The 16,397-nt window shown below is 39.6% G+C and overlaps 1 protein-coding gene across 3 annotated transcripts in view; it reads right to left on the bottom strand.

Moving 5' to 3' along the window:
• The window catches only part of spag6 (sperm associated antigen 6), a 131,353-nt gene that overhangs the window by 68,944 nt on the left and 46,012 nt on the right, over positions 1–16,397 (bottom strand). For all 3 annotated transcript variants that reach the window (XM_072252048.1, XM_072252047.1, XM_072252049.1), the window contains exons 3-4: positions 11,470–11,636; positions 10,098–10,281 (exon numbers count right to left, since the gene is read on the bottom strand). In XM_072252048.1, coding sequence (XP_072108149.1) covers positions 10,098–10,281; positions 11,470–11,631 — 346 coding nt within the window. In that variant the 5' untranslated portion in view covers positions 11,632–11,636. The remainder of the gene's footprint in view (positions 1–10,097; positions 10,282–11,469; positions 11,637–16,397) is intronic.

Here is a 16,397-nt window from a genome sequence, read left to right as displayed (position 1 = left end):
CCAGCCTCCGGGGCCAACATATTATTCTCCGTAACTTCCGCCACCTCCAAGATCCCACCACTAAGCACATCTTTCCCTCCCCCCACCTCTGCTCTCCACAGGGATCGCTCCCTACGCGACTCCCTTGTCCATTCATCCCCCCCATCCCTCCCCACTGATCTCCCTCCTGGCACTTATCCTTGTAAGCAGAACAAGTGCTACATATACCCTTACACTTCCTCCCTTACCACCATTCAGGGCCACAGACAGTACTTCCAGGTGAGGCGACACTTCACCTGTGAGTCAGCTGGGGTGATATACTGCATCCGGTGCTCCCAATGTAGCCTTCTATATATTGGTGAGACCCGACGCAGACTGGGAGATCATTTTGCTGAACACCTACGCTCTGTCCACCAGAGAAAGCGGGATCTCCCAGTGGCCACACATTTTAATTCCACATCCCATTCCCATTCTGACATGTCTATCCACGGCCTCCTCTACTGTAAAGATGAAGCCACACTCAGGTTGGAGTAACAACACCTTATATTCCGTTTGGGTAGCCTCCAACCTGATGGCATGAACATTGACTTCTCTAACTTCCGCTAATGCCCCACCTCCCTCTCGTACCCCAAACGCTATTTATATACACATATTCTTTCACTCTCCTTTTTCTCCCTCTGTCCCTCTGATTATAGCCCTTGCCCATCCTCTGGGTTCCCCCCCCCCCTTTCCTTCTCCCTGGGCCTCCTGTCCCATGATCCTCTCATATTCCTTTTGCCAATCAACTGTCCAGCTCTTGGCTCCATCCCTCCCCCCTCCTGTCTTCTCCTATCATTTTGGATCTCCCCCTCCCACTTTCAAATCTCTTACTAGCTCTTCCTTCTTGGCCTGAAACGTTGACTGTACCTCTTCCTAGAGATGCTGCCTAGCCTGCTGCGTTCACCAGCAACTTTGATGTGTGTTGCTTAAATTCACTGTGATTCAATTTTGTAAAACAATAAAACATGAAATCTTCCAAAGGGTTGAATACATTTTATAGGCCTGTATACCAATAGAATTTTAACTTGCCATTTGGGTCACCACTACCAGCTAATGAGCTAATGAGATGGCCTGTCCTGGGATTGTCTGTGTGCACATTGGGGAGAATAGGACTTTCACTCTGTTTGCTTGTTGCTGTTATCCTGCTGCTGCTGTTGTTGTTCCTCATGTTGTTCTGCAAACATGGCGGGCATGCTATGTCAGCCACAGAATGTGTGGGGACAGCTGCAGGCTGCCCCCACCCATTATTAGGTTGTACTGGTTGTTAACACAAATGATGCATTTCGTTCTATGTTTCAACGTACATGATAATTAAATAAATCAGAATTTCACTCATGTAAGTTATAACATTTATTTTATGAGGTCCATAGAAACACGAGTATTCATTTTGCTTTTGCTGTCCCAATAAAATATCTCTCAGGATATCCAAATCCTGCAACCAACAAACTTATTCGTAAGGCCAGTGATGTTGTGGGGATGGAACTGGACTCTCTCACGGTGATGTCTGAAAAGAGGATGCTGTCTAAGTTGCAAGCCATCTTGGTCAATGTCTCCCATCCACTACATAATGTACTGGGTGGGCACAGGAGTACATTCAGCCAGAGACTCATTCCACCGAGATGCAGCACAGAGCGTCATAGGAAGTCATTCCTGCCTGTGGCCATCAAACTTTACAACTCCTCCCTTGGAGGGTCAGACATCCTGAGCCGATAGGCTGGTCCTGGACTTATTTCATAATTTACTGGCATAATTTACATATTACTATTTAACTATTTATGGTTCTATTACTATTTATGGAGCAACTGTAATGAAAACCAATTTCCCCCGGGATCAATAAAGTATGACTACGACTATGACTATTCTTCTAATGCTGGAGATTGGTCTCCAAAGAACTTAACTTTTATTCTCCTGCAATGGTCATCTACCATTTTTTGCCATGATTAACAACAGTACAGGGGATCTTTCAGAATTCATTCTGAAAAGACAAAAGCCTCTGCAAAGACACATGATTTATGGTTAACAAAATAATAGTTTCAGATAGTTTTTTTAAAATGTAAAGCAAGTAATTGCAAGGCACAAGATCAAACAATGTATAAATAAAGCAAACGATGATCAATAGAAGAAAAAGAGCATGAACAAAGCTAGCCAGAAAAATAGCATACAAGCTGATTCAAACTTTGTTTAAAAAAATTAAACTTTTTCAAAGTTTCAGAGTACATTTATTATCAAAGAATGCATAAATCATACAACCTTGAGATTTGTTTGCTTATAGGTAGCCACAAAGCAAAAAACCCGAAAGAACCCAATAAAAAAAATAAAAGACCAACATTCATTATGCAAGTGAAAGGGGAAAAAAAAAACACACAAATCATGCAAACAGCTAAAGCAAGCAACACCATTCCAACCAAACTAAGTCCTCAGATCCAAACTCCGAACAGCTCAGTGTAGGCCCAAGAGCCTTGGCATCAGTTCATCATATTAGCAGGCACTAAGCATAGTAGCCACAACAGTCTTCATAGCCCCAGCACCATTGACAGAGGAGTGACCATCGCAGACAGCAAGCAAAATTGGCTCTTGCCTCTGATCCTGACACCCTCACTTTCCAGTCTATCTGGACTGGCATTTAAATTGTCCAAACAATGGATTATATCTTGCATTAGGACCCGGTAACCACCGCAATACAAGGCTCCGGCGCCACGGAGAGCAGAGTGAACGTCACAGAGAGCAAACAAAATTAACTCTTGCCTCCAATCTGGGCCAGTGTTTAAATTGTCTAAATAGTGGATTATAGCTTACATTAGAACCCAGGAACCACTGCTGAGAAGGGTTCAGAGCCTAGGCCATGCTGCCCAGCTACTTGGTCTGGGCCCAGATTTCACCGTCCAGCCCAAAACCTCTCTCAACTTCTTTAAATCAGCTTGGCACACAGAGTGAACCAACCTCGCACCCAAGCCAGTTGTACAGGCATCAGAACCCTTCTGTCCCAACTCCTCCTCTTCAAATGGCTCACTCCATCTGTGTCGATTCTGTAACACACCAACATGGCTCATCCCCCAAACTCGCTTTGCCATTGCTCGCCTCTTGTTTGTATTGATAATTTAACACAATTTACTGCAGAAAAGATGTTGCTAGTAATGATTTTGGTTGAATTTCTTGCCTTTTGAACTACCAGTGAGCTGTCACACGCATTTGGTAGCTCCATCTTAACCGGAAGTTTGACACCATCACTTTATTAAAATGCTTTAATAAAATGTTAGTCTTTTTTAAAAAAAGGATTTTAGGGAATCAATAAGAGAACAGGAGCAGGTAGAGTAATTAAACAGGTGTTTTACATCAGTCTTCATTGCAGAGAAAACAAGTAACACCACAGTAGTAAGTCTGAATTGTGAACTGGAATGGAGGAACTCGGAAAAATCACTAGGGAAGCGGTACTGAGCAAACTGTTAGAGTCATGATCTGAGAACTCTCCGAATCCTGATGGCTTTCATCCAAGGGCTACAAAAGAAGTGGCTAAAGAGAAGTTAATGCATTTAATTTTTCCAAAATTCTCTACATTCAGAAAGGGTTTTATTACATTGGAAAATTGAGAATGTAACTTAGTTCAAAAAGACAGAAAGCAAAAACACACAGACCAGTTGGATTAACCACAGTCATAATGAACATATTAACATGATATTAAGGCACTTAGAAAAATTCAAGATAAACAAGCAGAGCGAATATAGTCCTGTGAAAAGGAAAACATGTTTAATCAATTTATTGAAATTCTTTTAAGCAGTAACAGGTGCCATGAATATAACAGGACAAGTGCATGCCCTATAATTAAATTTCTAAAAAGTATCTGGTGGGGAGCTGCCGCAAAGGTTATTGCAGAATATAAAAGCTCCTGGCGCAGGTTGTAACATATTAACATAGATACAAGTTTGGCTGGCCAAGAGGACACAGAGTATGCATCATTTTGTCTTGTTGGCAAGATGGAGCAGGTGATGTGCCATAGGGATCAGCACTGACTTACTCTATTTTACATTAATGACTTTAAATGAAGGGAACCAAAATCACAGTTGCTAAAAGTTGCTGATGATGCAAAGAAAGGCAGGGAAGTAAATTATGAAGGGGTAGAGGAGGATATAAGGGCTGTAGATTTTAAGTAAGTGGACCATGATCTGACAAATGGATTATTATATGGGAAAATGTGAAATTGTGAATTTTGACAAGCAAAAATAATTTTAAAACATATTAGCAAACTGGTGAGAAATTGAAGAACACCAAGATGTAGAAAAATCTCAGTGCCCTGGTGTACGATTTGAGCAAGGCTAGTGTTCTGGACTCTGGAGGCGCAGTTTGTTTTGTATGAACGGTACTTCCTATATGTAAACTGCTTGAAACATTATTTCCTGTATGGATTACGGTAATTTGGATTTCAACTTGAAGGACACATGGTAGAAAGATATCATCTCCATCCTCTCTTCATTTGCTATTGCAACAGCAATATCTTTTCATAAGTAAGTTCTCATTAAAAAACTACTGGCTCTGGTGATTTTTGAGAAGGGTTTTAACTCCCTGCCTAGATTCGTGCACACACACCGTGAGGGCACTGGAACTACTATACAGGTACTGCCAGAAATCTGAAAAGCTTATAGATTCCCAACATTTATTCCTAGCAAAACTGAACAGAGAAGTATGGAGGTTTTGCATCAGTTACACAGAACATTGGTAAGACTGTATCTGGAGTAATGTATATACAATTGGTATCCTTACTTAAGGAAGGAGATTAATATGTTAGTAACTTAGAGATGGTCTATTTGCCCAAAACCTGGAAAAAGCAGTTTGCCTTATGGGAAGAGATTGATTGAGCTAGCCATGTGTCTATTGGAGTGAAGAATAAGAGAAGACAAATGAAATACAGGAGATCCTGGAGAATCTTGACAAGGTGGATATAGAGAATACTTTTTCCTGTGGAAGAACTTAACTAAGATTCAGTAAAACCTTTTTCTAAGGGTCATGAGTCTTGGGAACTTCCTTCCACAAAAGGCGATGGAAACCGATTCTCTCTAAATATTTTTAAGCACAAGTAGATAGATTCTTGATCAGGGTGGAGGAATAAGAGTTGGGAAATTTATGGGATGCAGATGGGAATGCAAAGTTTAAAATAAAAATTAGAAATAATACACATTATCTAAATGAAAAGTGATTGCAGAGTTCCAAGATGCAGAAAAATCTGATGCATCCTATACAAGGCTAGCATGCAGGTATAACTTGAATGTGAAATTAGGAAGCATAAAAATTGATGTTGCTATTGATAAAACAGTTTTCCAAGTCTATGGCAGGATAGAAATCAGATGAAAAGTTAGGTGGAGCATTGGCAGTTAGAATTTAAACCCAGTAAGTGCAAGGTGATATACTTTGTAAAGATAAATAGAACATAATAAATACATAAAAACGTATATGTTTGGCACCAAGGAATGTCCATGTCTATATTCCCCTGAATGTACCAATACTGATCAATAGGGTGGTGACGATTGTAGTGCTTGCACTCGTATGTTGGGGCATAGCAAATACATTATGGGACACAAATTTACAAATCACTGGTTTGGCCACATTTGGAGCACTGTGTGCATTTCTGGTTGTCACAGAAAGATAGCACTGCAGGAGAGAGTGCAGAGGAGCTCTACTATAATGCTGTTTGGACTGGAAGATTTTAGCTTCATGGAGAGAACAGATTGGATGGAGGCTGAAGGGTAATCAGATAAGATTATGAGAAGCATAAATAAGGAAAATATTAATATGTTTTTCCATGTTACAGGTGTGAAAAACAAGGTATGGGTTTAAGATGAGAGGAATAAGTTTAATCCCTCATATTCCCTTTTAGTTTGTTTTTTTTTAAAAACAGAGCATCATTGACATCTGGAATGTACTGCCAAAGGAGGTGGTAGAATCAGTTAAAATTACTACATTTAAGAGGCATTCAGAGGCAAGACTTAGAAGGATATGGTCCTAATACCGGCAAACAGGATTAGTGCAGATGGGCATAAAAGTGGATGTGGTGGGTCAAGTGGACAGTTTCAGCACTGCACATCTCTATGACTATAGCTCCAATGCTAGGGCAGACAGTATGGCATTGTCCTGCTCCAAATACTTAAATTCATACATATGCAAGCAAGAACACAAGAAACAGAAACAGTAGATCACAAACAAGAGAAAGTTTGCAGATGCTGAAAATCCAAGCAACACAAGAGGTCCTGATGAAGTTTCTCGACCTGAAACATTAACTCTACTCTTCTCCATAGATGCTGTCTGGCCTGCTAAGTTCCTCCAGCATTTTGTGTGTGTTTGTTGACAGGAGTAGATCACATGGCCATAGTAATTCAGCCTTGAAAGTTGCACACATACTTACCTCACAACCATTTCCAAAAGTTTTCTCCTACTCTTTAGCCAACACAAGTGAATCAGGTAAAGTTGCCTAGTTCAAATTTTTGGCACTATGGAGTCTTGATTTTAAAATAGATCTATACATAAAAGCAAGCATATGTTAAAAATATATAGCATATTTTTTGCAGTGCACAGAGTTTGGTTAGATAAAACTTAAGAATAGAAAACTAAATAACACCTGGCAATATAATGGCTCTATCTTAAACATAAAAGACTCTGCAGATGCTGTAAATTCAGAGCAACAAACACAAAATGCTGGAGTAACTTAACTGGTCAGGATGTATCCAAGGAGAGGGAAAAACAATCAACATTTTGAGCAGAGACCCTTCATCAGGGCCAGAAAGGAAGGGGTAGAAGCCAGAATAAGAAGGGGGGGGGGTGGGGAGGAACAAGTACAAGCTGCCAAGTGATAGATGAAACCAGGTGAGGGGGAATGAATTGAGAAGCTGAGAGGTAATAATTGGAAGAGGAGAATGGACCATGGAAGAAAGGGAAGGAGGAGGGGCACCAGAGAGGTGATGGCAGATGAGAAGAGACAAGAGGGGAGCCAGAATGGAGAATGGAAAAAGAAGGAAAGGGGAGAGGGGAGGAATTAGCAGAAGATAGAGAAATCTCTGTTCATGTTCTTCATGTTGGAGGCCATCCAGAAGGAATATAACCTGTTGCTCTTCCAACCTGAGTGTGGCCTCATTGTGGCAGTAGAGATGGCCAAAGACCAACATGTCAGAATTGGAATAGTAAGTAGAACTAAAATGGGTGAAAAAGCTGAAGCTGCCTTTTGTGGTGGACAGAGCAAAGGTTCTCAACAAAGCAGTCTCCAATCTATGTCGGATCTGACCAATGTAGAGGAGGCCACCGGGGAGCACTAAATGCAGCAGATGACCCCAATAGATTTGCAGATGAAGTGTGACCTCACCTGAAAGTACTGTTTGGGGCCCAGAAAGGTGCTGAGGAGAAGGTGTAGGTAGGTATAGCACATGTCCTGCTTGCAAGGATAACTGCCAGGAGGGAGATGGGGGAGGGAAAAGGTATTTCGAGTGGTAGGATCCCGTTCAAAATGGCAGAAGTTTTGGAGGATGCTGTGCTGGATGCAGATGCTTAGGTAGGCAAGGACAACAGAAATCTATTCCTGTTATGATGCCAGGAACGTGGGGTGAAAGCAGATGTCCAGAAAATGGACGAGATGTGGGTGAAGGCAGCATCAATGGTAGAGAAGTGAAACCCTTTTCTTTGATGGAGGGCATCTCAAATGTTCTGGAATGGAAAGCCTCATCCTGGGAACAGAAGCAGTGGAATAGCATTTTCACAAGTGACAGGGTAGGAAGAGGTATAATCAAGACAGCTGTGAGAGTCAGTAGGTTAACAGAAGTTATTAGTAGGCAGCCTGTCTCCAGAGATGGAGACTGTGAGATTGAAAAGGGGTGTCCAAGATGACCCAAGTAAATTTGAGGGCAGGTGGAAGTTGCAGGCAAAGTTGATGAAATTGACAAGTATAGCATGAATGCAGAAAGCAGTCATCGATATAGTGCAGAAAGAGTTGGGGAGCATACCCATTGTCAGCTTGGAATATGAACTGTTCCACATAGCCAACAAGGCAGGAAGGCATAGCTGGCACCATGCACAAGCCCATGGCTATATCTTGTGTTTGGAGAAAGTAGGAGCTGAATGACAGATTGTTGAGGGTACAGACCAGTTCTGTCAGACAGAGGAAAGGGGAGGTGGAGGGGAAATGGCAAGAAAGAATCAGAGAGCTTTAGGGCCTTTCTGATAGGGGACAGAAGTGTATAGAGACTGGACATCCATTGAGAAAATTAGACTAATCAGAGCCAGGGAACTTGTAGAAATTGAGAGCATATGAAGAGTCATGGATGTTTTTAGGGGGTGGGGAGAAAGGACTGAACCAAGAGGATAAAATTGAATTGACTTCATTTCTTACACCCTTCACATACATGAGTAAAAATCTTTATGTTACATCTCCATCTAAATGTGCAATGTATAGCAATTTGTAATAAATAGTATGTACAACAGGATAGTTAATATAGCATAGAAATACAATTGCATCAGTGTGAGTTAATCAGTCTAATGACCTGGTGGAAGAAACTGTCCCGGAGCGTGTTGGTCCTAGTTTTAATGCTGTGGTACTGGTTCCTGGATGGTAGCAGCAGGAACAGTTGGTGGTTGGGGTCACTCGGGTCCCCAATGATCCTTCGGGTCCTTTTTATGCACCTGTCTCCGTAAATGTCCAAAATGGAATCCGGTATGTGGATACAAGTGAGGCAGATTCAGAAATAATGGACTTAACCGGACAGTCAGGTTTGTGGATCTTAGGTAGAATGGTAGAAACGAGCAGTGCATGGTAAGGGAACTATGATGTTGGTGGCAGTGGATGGAAGATCTCCAGAGTCGATCAGGTTGGTTATGATGCAGGAGGCAATGGCCTTTTGTTTCTGAGTGGAGTCTTTTTCAAGGGGTATATAAAAGGCAGTGTCTGGGGGTTGCCACCTGGCCTCACCAAGGTAAAGGTCAGTTCACCAGACTACAACAGCTATCCCCCACACTTTCTATAGGTCTGATGATGAGGTTGGGATTGACATGGAGAGAGTGGATGGCATGAGGTTTGAACAGGAGTGAGAAGTGCAGAAGTCAAAATGGTTGATGTCTCATCAGTAGTTTTAGACAAAAAGATCCAGAGTGGGGCGTCCAAGAGAAGGCGAGTTAAACATGGGAGACGAGGTCGTCAGTGCGGGGTGGAGAATCCTTGTCAAAAAAAAAAAAAAAAAAAACAGGGTTGGAGTTGGAGCCAACGGAAGAATTTGACATTGTGACAGGTGCGGAACTCACTGAAGTGCGGGTGCATGGGACAAAGGTAAGGCCCTTAATGACGATAAAACATTCCACCTCAGAGAGAGGAAGGACTGAGGAGATAGTAAAGACATGGCCAGGAATAGAGCTAAGGGTCAGAGGGAATTAGAGAGTTGGAGGGGGTCAGGGAAGAGTTGAGGTGTTGAGGGCAAGTTGGGTGGGAAGAAGATGGGGGTTCAGATGAATGGAGAGAGCACAAAGGGTAGAGGGGAGTCTGAGAGACCCGGGGTTTGGTGGGGAGTAGTAATAGGAGAAGAGTCACAGAACCCGGCAGTAGTCAGAAAGATCTTGGCCTGGAGGTGGAGGCAGTTGAGGTCACAGCTGAGCCTTCTGCCTATAGCTTACCACACAACCCTTAAGTATCATGGGCAGCCTGAAAATATGTGCAATTTGTACTGTCAACTGGAGATCATATTTTAGTAGGCTTTGAGTTTGGATGGGCATATAAAGGGCATATGTACTTCAAATATGTAGTCAGATTACCAGTGGATTTAATGCATGACACATCTTAGAATGTTTCTTGCTCTCAGATTAACAAAAGCAGCATTGTCAGGTTTTTAATAAGCAAAAGTAACAATAGGCTTAGTTTAAATCAAGACAAAATTTGAGACACATTCTCTTCCTCTAACCTGCAACATTTCAGAAGATCATTTTATTTGCATTTGTGAAGTGCTGCTTAGCTGGCTTCCCTTTTCATTGCGTTGCCATAGAAACTGAAGATATCTGTTCACAAGAGTTAAGTGCTTTAAAAAACGAAAGCCAGTGTACAGACAAGCCCAAGTGCTTCTTACCTGCATTGTGGCGTGCAACATATCCCAGTGCCCAAGCTGCTGCTTCCTTCACTCCAGGATCAAACTCTTCCAAACAGATCACTAGTGCATCCAGTGCCCCACAATCCACCACAGCCTGGGCTAATTGAGGAGAATGCTTGGCCACGGCCCTCAACACAAAAGCTGCAGCTTTCTTGTAAAAACGCTTTATAAAAATAAAAGTAGTTGGTAATTGGTTTACCCAAATAATTCTTAATTTATAAATTTTAAATCCATTTTTGTTAGGAAGAATCCAAATAACTACAGTGCATCATAAGTGCATCTAAGTTTTTTTCTACCAATTGATAATTTTCTTTAAAAAAATTCACAAATGGCAGTTCAACCAAGTTGGTATATGAATATGCACTTCCATAACAGTTGATACAATTACATCATGTCTAACAATCCTTTTCACTTGGTTAAAGGAATAACATACTATACCACAAATGAATAATACATTACAAAAGCTTATATTATAGTTTGCAGATCATTGGGTGCTGCAGAGATCTGCAAGGTAAATGTGGTGGCTCTGAAGAAGGGGTTTGCGCATGCTGATCTGTGATAATCATTTTCATTAAATTTACTCAAAATGGTTTCCTTGCAGAATAGCATTCATATAGCATATGACAAGTGAAGTGATTGAAGTTTTCAAGATGTATCAGAAACTACAATGAGCAGCACCAAAAAGTGAATCCTTAATGTCTTGAAATTAACTAGACTGCAACATCTGTTTCAGTGATCAATGGAGACGAATATAGATTTACATAATCTTTCCCTTTTGAGGAAATGTACTATAATTTTAAATTAAAAATGTATATCTGAGTTCAACAAGTGTGAATTTATTACTGTGTTTGAAATGTATGAAAATTGCAATTTAATAAGCTTCTCTTCTAAACAGGTTTGAAATAATGTGTCATCACTGTAATCATCAACCTAAGTCAGGAAGGTAGTTTTGCCCAAGGGACAAACCAATTGCTTGCATGCGCAGCTAAACTCTACATGAACTGGCTAATTAGCTTCCTTCACTTGCCCTCAGTCACTAAACTATGATAGGCCTTTTGTGACCCTGCACTAATCTGCTGGTGCCCTCAATGATCCTAGCTAACCACTGTCTCACAGCTGTCTGACAAACTAAAAGCCAATGTGCAAAGCCTTGGAACAGACAATTTATGCTGTTTTTAAACAGAGTCCCTGCAGTAGGGGAAAAATATACAAGACCATTTCATAGCTGAAATACAGCTGATCACAACACATGCTTTCTTTCCAAATTGTACAAAACTGCTGAGTTCTACCTTTATGACTAAACCAATATTATCTCATTTTATATCACAGAGAAAAAGAAATGTGATCTTACATTTTGTTCTGCTAGTGAATACACCAGCTGTGGAAGAATGTCTCCCTTAACAACAGCCTCAGCCAGATCATCATTGTAATTGGCTAGACGTCCTAGTGCCAATGCCGCTGTCTGCTGAATGCTTGGAACTACATCTAGTAAGAGGGGCCTCAAAAGAGACATCACACCTAAAAGAGGGAAAAAATGTATATTTAAGTTTATGCTAAAATACTGTGCCTTTAAAATCAATTTCCAATTAATCCCATGAATTCATCAACCTTATTTTAGTATTAAGTAAGTTTTGCTAGATAAATGCAAAACAGATGTTGGAGATTTTGGAAGAAATCATGAAAAACGTAATCAAAATGTTATAATCATCAAGTCACTATTGTTATTCAAGTAACTTGAAGTAAAATAAGAATTGCATCTTCCATGATAGCCAACTTTTGCTACACATTTAGACCACCAGCACAAACTTTTCTAGATGTAAAAGTAAAAACAGTACACATTAATCAAACTAAACATTCCTTCCTAAAATTCATTAGATCCTTACCTAATGCCATAAAACTGCTTTGTTCAAATACAGAAGGAACACCTGCCAAGTAGTGATACTGATGACTTCATCTTCACTGAAAAGACATCTCCTATCCAAAACCGCTTCAGCAACCTTGCCTATAACACGCAAATCTTACACCACATAAATAACTGTCAATATAAATTAACAAGGCAAAAGGGAGCTTGTTATTCTACCTTCATAGCTATCGAGCTGTTAGAACAAAACCTAATGATACTTCAGTAATTAAGTAAAACTGTTCTTTTGTATTATAATAAGGTTAATATGTTGCAAGGCTCCCAATTATTTCTTTACCTGGGGAAAAAGGCTCAATTTTCAGAAAATTTTGGTCTAATTTCTGTTTATCCAAGTTAAGGTTATGGCAAAATAGAACCCACTAAGTAACGTTCTATATCATAATACTATAGTCTTTAACATTAGCAAATAGACAGAGGTACATCAGGTAAAATATTAATTTAAATTTTGTATTTGATCCATATTATGTATTCCTGTTGCACATTATGTAGAAAAAATCATACATCTTTGCTTTGTAGGGAAACTCTTGGTGCAAGAATAGTATGTGGTAAGAAGTGAAGGGCAAATTCATGAAAGTTTAGGAAATTTTTTGCTAGATCAACATAGAATCATACAGCATGGAAACAGGCCTTTCAGTCCAAATGGTCTATGCCAACCAATGTTCTCATTAAAGCTAGTTCTATTTGCCTGCATCTGCCCCATATCCCTCCAAACATTTCCTATCCATGTACCTGTCCAAGTAGCTTTTCAATGTTGTTAAACTACTTCCTCTGATAGCTCATTCTATATATGGACTACCCCTTGGGTGGAAAAAGTTGCCCTTTAGATTCCAATTAAATATCTTCCTTTCAGTTTACACCTATGCCCTTGATTTTAATTGAACAAATTATAAAGAGAATAAGACTGAGAAGACTGCGCACTCACACCATCTATGCCTCTCACAAATGCATACACCTCCAAGATCAGCCCTCCTTCTCCCACACCCCAATGAATAAAATCCTAACCTCTCTCCACAACTCATTACTTTGAGTCCCAGCAACATCCTCGTAAATCTCCTCTGCACTGTTTCCAACTTAATGGCAATTTTCCCACAGCAGGGTGATCAAAACTGAATACAATATGTGGCCTCACTAACATCTCAGAACCAGAATCAGGTTTATTATCAATGGCATGTGACATGAAATTTGTTAACTTAGCAGCAGCAGTTCAATGCAATACTATAATATAGGAGAAAAATAAAATTAAAAAGTAATAAATAAATCAGTTACAGTATACATATATTGAATAGATTAAAAAATATGCAAAAACCAGAAATACTGTGTCCAAGGGTTCAATGTTCATTCAGAAATCGAATGGCAGAGGGGAAGAAGCACCTTGTACAACAGAAAAATATTGCAATGTTTATACTCAATTTTCTGACTGTTGAAGGCCAGCATGCCAAACTTTCTTCATCACCCTATTTGTCTGCAAAGCCATTTTCAGTGAACCACGTACTAGGTTCCTCTGTTCCCCAGGGTCCTATTGACTGTGAAAATTCTTACCTCCCAAAAACATGTTGAGGAACTAACTACCTAGAAGAATATTTTACATTTTTTTAGATTTGGGAAGGATTAGCCAATAATCCTATTGTAAAGGAATCTTTAGGGAGGAGTGGCCGTAATATGGTAGAATACTGGACTACATTATTTTCAAATTAAATCTAATCCAAAATGAGGGACTTAAAGGAAACTATAAGGATATGAAAAGAGTTGGCTGTGGCTGGTTGGGAATATACAATGAAAGGTTTAACATGTGTATAAGAAATAACAACCATTCAAAATAGTAAAGCACAAGTTGTGACTAAAAGTCCTTTAAGACACAAAAACCAAAAAGAAAAGTATGACTGACAGGAGAAAATACATATACAGTTTAATCCATGAAAGGAGCTTATAAAATGGTCTGAAGCAGAAGCAGGCCTAAAGATTGAGAGCATTTTGGAACTAAAACGGCACAGGCCCAATGTTATATTTAAGCTTGCTGATGACACCATTGTCGTTGGCTGAATCAAAGGTGGTGACAAATCAGCATGTTGGAGGGAGATTGAAAATCTGGCTGAGTGGTGCACAACAACCTCTCTTTCAATATCAGCAAACAAGGAGCTGGGAAGTCTATGAGCCAGTCCTCGTCAGAGGTGGAGAGGGTCAGCAACTTTAAATTCCTCAGCGTTATCATTTCAGAGGATGGGTCCTGGTCCAGCACGCAAGTGCCATTACAAAGAAAGCACAGCAGCACTTCTACGTTATTGGAAGTTTGCAAGGATTTGGCATGTCATCTAATACACTGGCAAACTTCTTTAGATGTACAGTGGAGCGCATACTGACAGGTTGCATCACGGCCTGGTATGGAATCAACAATACACTTGACCAGAAAAGCCTACAAAAAGTAATGGATGCAGCCCAGTCTATTGGGGTAAAGTCCTTCCCACCGTTAAACACATCTTCAGGGAACCTTGTCACAGAAAAGCAGCATCCATCAAAGAACTCCACCATCCAGACTATGGTATCTTCTCGTTACTGCCATCAGGAAGGAGGTACAGGAGCCTCATGACCTACACCACCAGGTTCAGGAACATTTATTACTCTTCAATCATCAGGCTTGTAAACCAGAGGGGATAACTTCACTCAACCCAACACTGAACCATTTCCACAACCTATGGACTCACTTTGAAAGTCTCTTCATCCCATGTTCTCAATATTTTTTGCTTCTTTATTTATTATTTCGTTTTCTTTTTGTATATTTGCACAGCTTGCTCTCTTTTGCACATTGATTGTCCATCTTGTGTGCAGGTTTTCATTGATTCTCTAATGTTTCTTTGTATTTACTGTGAAAGTCCACAAGAAAATGAATCTCAGGATAGTATATGGTGAAGGTAACTTTGATAATAAATTTACTTTGAACTTTGAAGAAATTAATTTTTAAAAAAGTCAAGATAGAATACAAGAGTAGATAGACAGAAAACAAAATACCTACTGCAAATGTTTCTATATGCATTTTAAAAGAAAAAGATTAGCAAGGACAAACAGATAAAATAATTTATCTTGGGGAAATATGAAAATGGTAGAACAATTAAACAGCTTTCTGCAAGGTTTCACCACATTGCCAGGAATATTATAGAACCAGGAATTTAATGAAAATGAGGTAGTAAAAGAAATAACACACTCAACGATTCAGAAACAGCTTCTTCCCCTCTGCCATTTGATTCCTAAATGGACATTGAACCCATGAACACTACCTCACTTTTTTAATATATATTACTTTGTTTTTGCACGATTTTTAATCTATTCAATATACATATACTGTAATTGATTTACTTATTTATAATTTTCTCCTTTTCTTCCATATTATATATTGCATCGAACTGCAGCTGCTAAGTTAACAAATTTCATGACACATGCAAATGATAATAAACCTGATTCTGAATTAGTATGAAAAACTAAACAATTGATGGGCTTGAAAGCTCATCAATTCTGAGTATTTAGCGACTGTCTCACTTCAAGGACTCTATCTCGTTAATTCATACTCCTTATTTATTGCTATTCGTTTCTATTTGCATTTGCACAATTTATTTTTCATTGATCCTGTTTACAGTTACTGTCTTATACATTTGTTAAATATGCCTGCAGGAAAAAGAATCTCAGGGTTGTATGTGCTGACATATATGTACTCTGATAATAAATTTTACTTTGAACTTTGATCTACATTCCAGAATAATAGACATAAGCAATAGAAATAGTTGATGCTCTAAAGATGAGTGGGTGTGGGGTTATCATCTATCAAAATTCTCTAGTTTCTGGAATCATTGCTGTGGATGGGAAGATAAACTATTTAAGAAAGGAAGGAGAGAGAAATCAAGGAACCACTGAGCTCTTAGTTCAGTATCAGTGACAGAATACATAAAGGTTTTAATCAAATAACACCTTGAAAAGAGAAAAGGATTGAGTCAGCATGCAGTTACAAAAAGTAAATCACATTTGTTTCAATTTATTGTAGTTCTTTAACAAAGGGATCTTGTAGAACAAATAAGGGAAAGCCAGTGCACGTGGTGTTTGGAAGGATCCCATACGGTTTATTAGTCAGCAAGGTTAAAGAACATGGAATATGGGTTAATACACCAATACACAATGACAATTGGTCATGAAATAGAAATCAAAGAGTGGAAGTTCTCAGATCAGCGGGCTCTTACTAGTGGGTACCACAGGCATCATGCTTGGACACTGGCTAGTCATAAACAGTTTGGCCAAATATACCAAAAGTTTGGTTATGATATTAAAGTACCAGGAATTAAGAGGATGAAAGAAGATATAAAACTGAGTGAGAGTGG

The sequence above is a fragment of the Mobula birostris genome, chromosome 3, assembly GCF_030028105.1.
Source record: "Mobula birostris isolate sMobBir1 chromosome 3, sMobBir1.hap1, whole genome shotgun sequence".
Classification (NCBI taxonomy): domain Eukaryota; kingdom Metazoa; phylum Chordata; class Chondrichthyes; order Myliobatiformes; family Myliobatidae; genus Mobula; species Mobula birostris.
The sequence above is the reverse complement of the archived record's forward strand: the minus strand, read 5'-3'. Positions and strand labels throughout refer to the sequence as shown.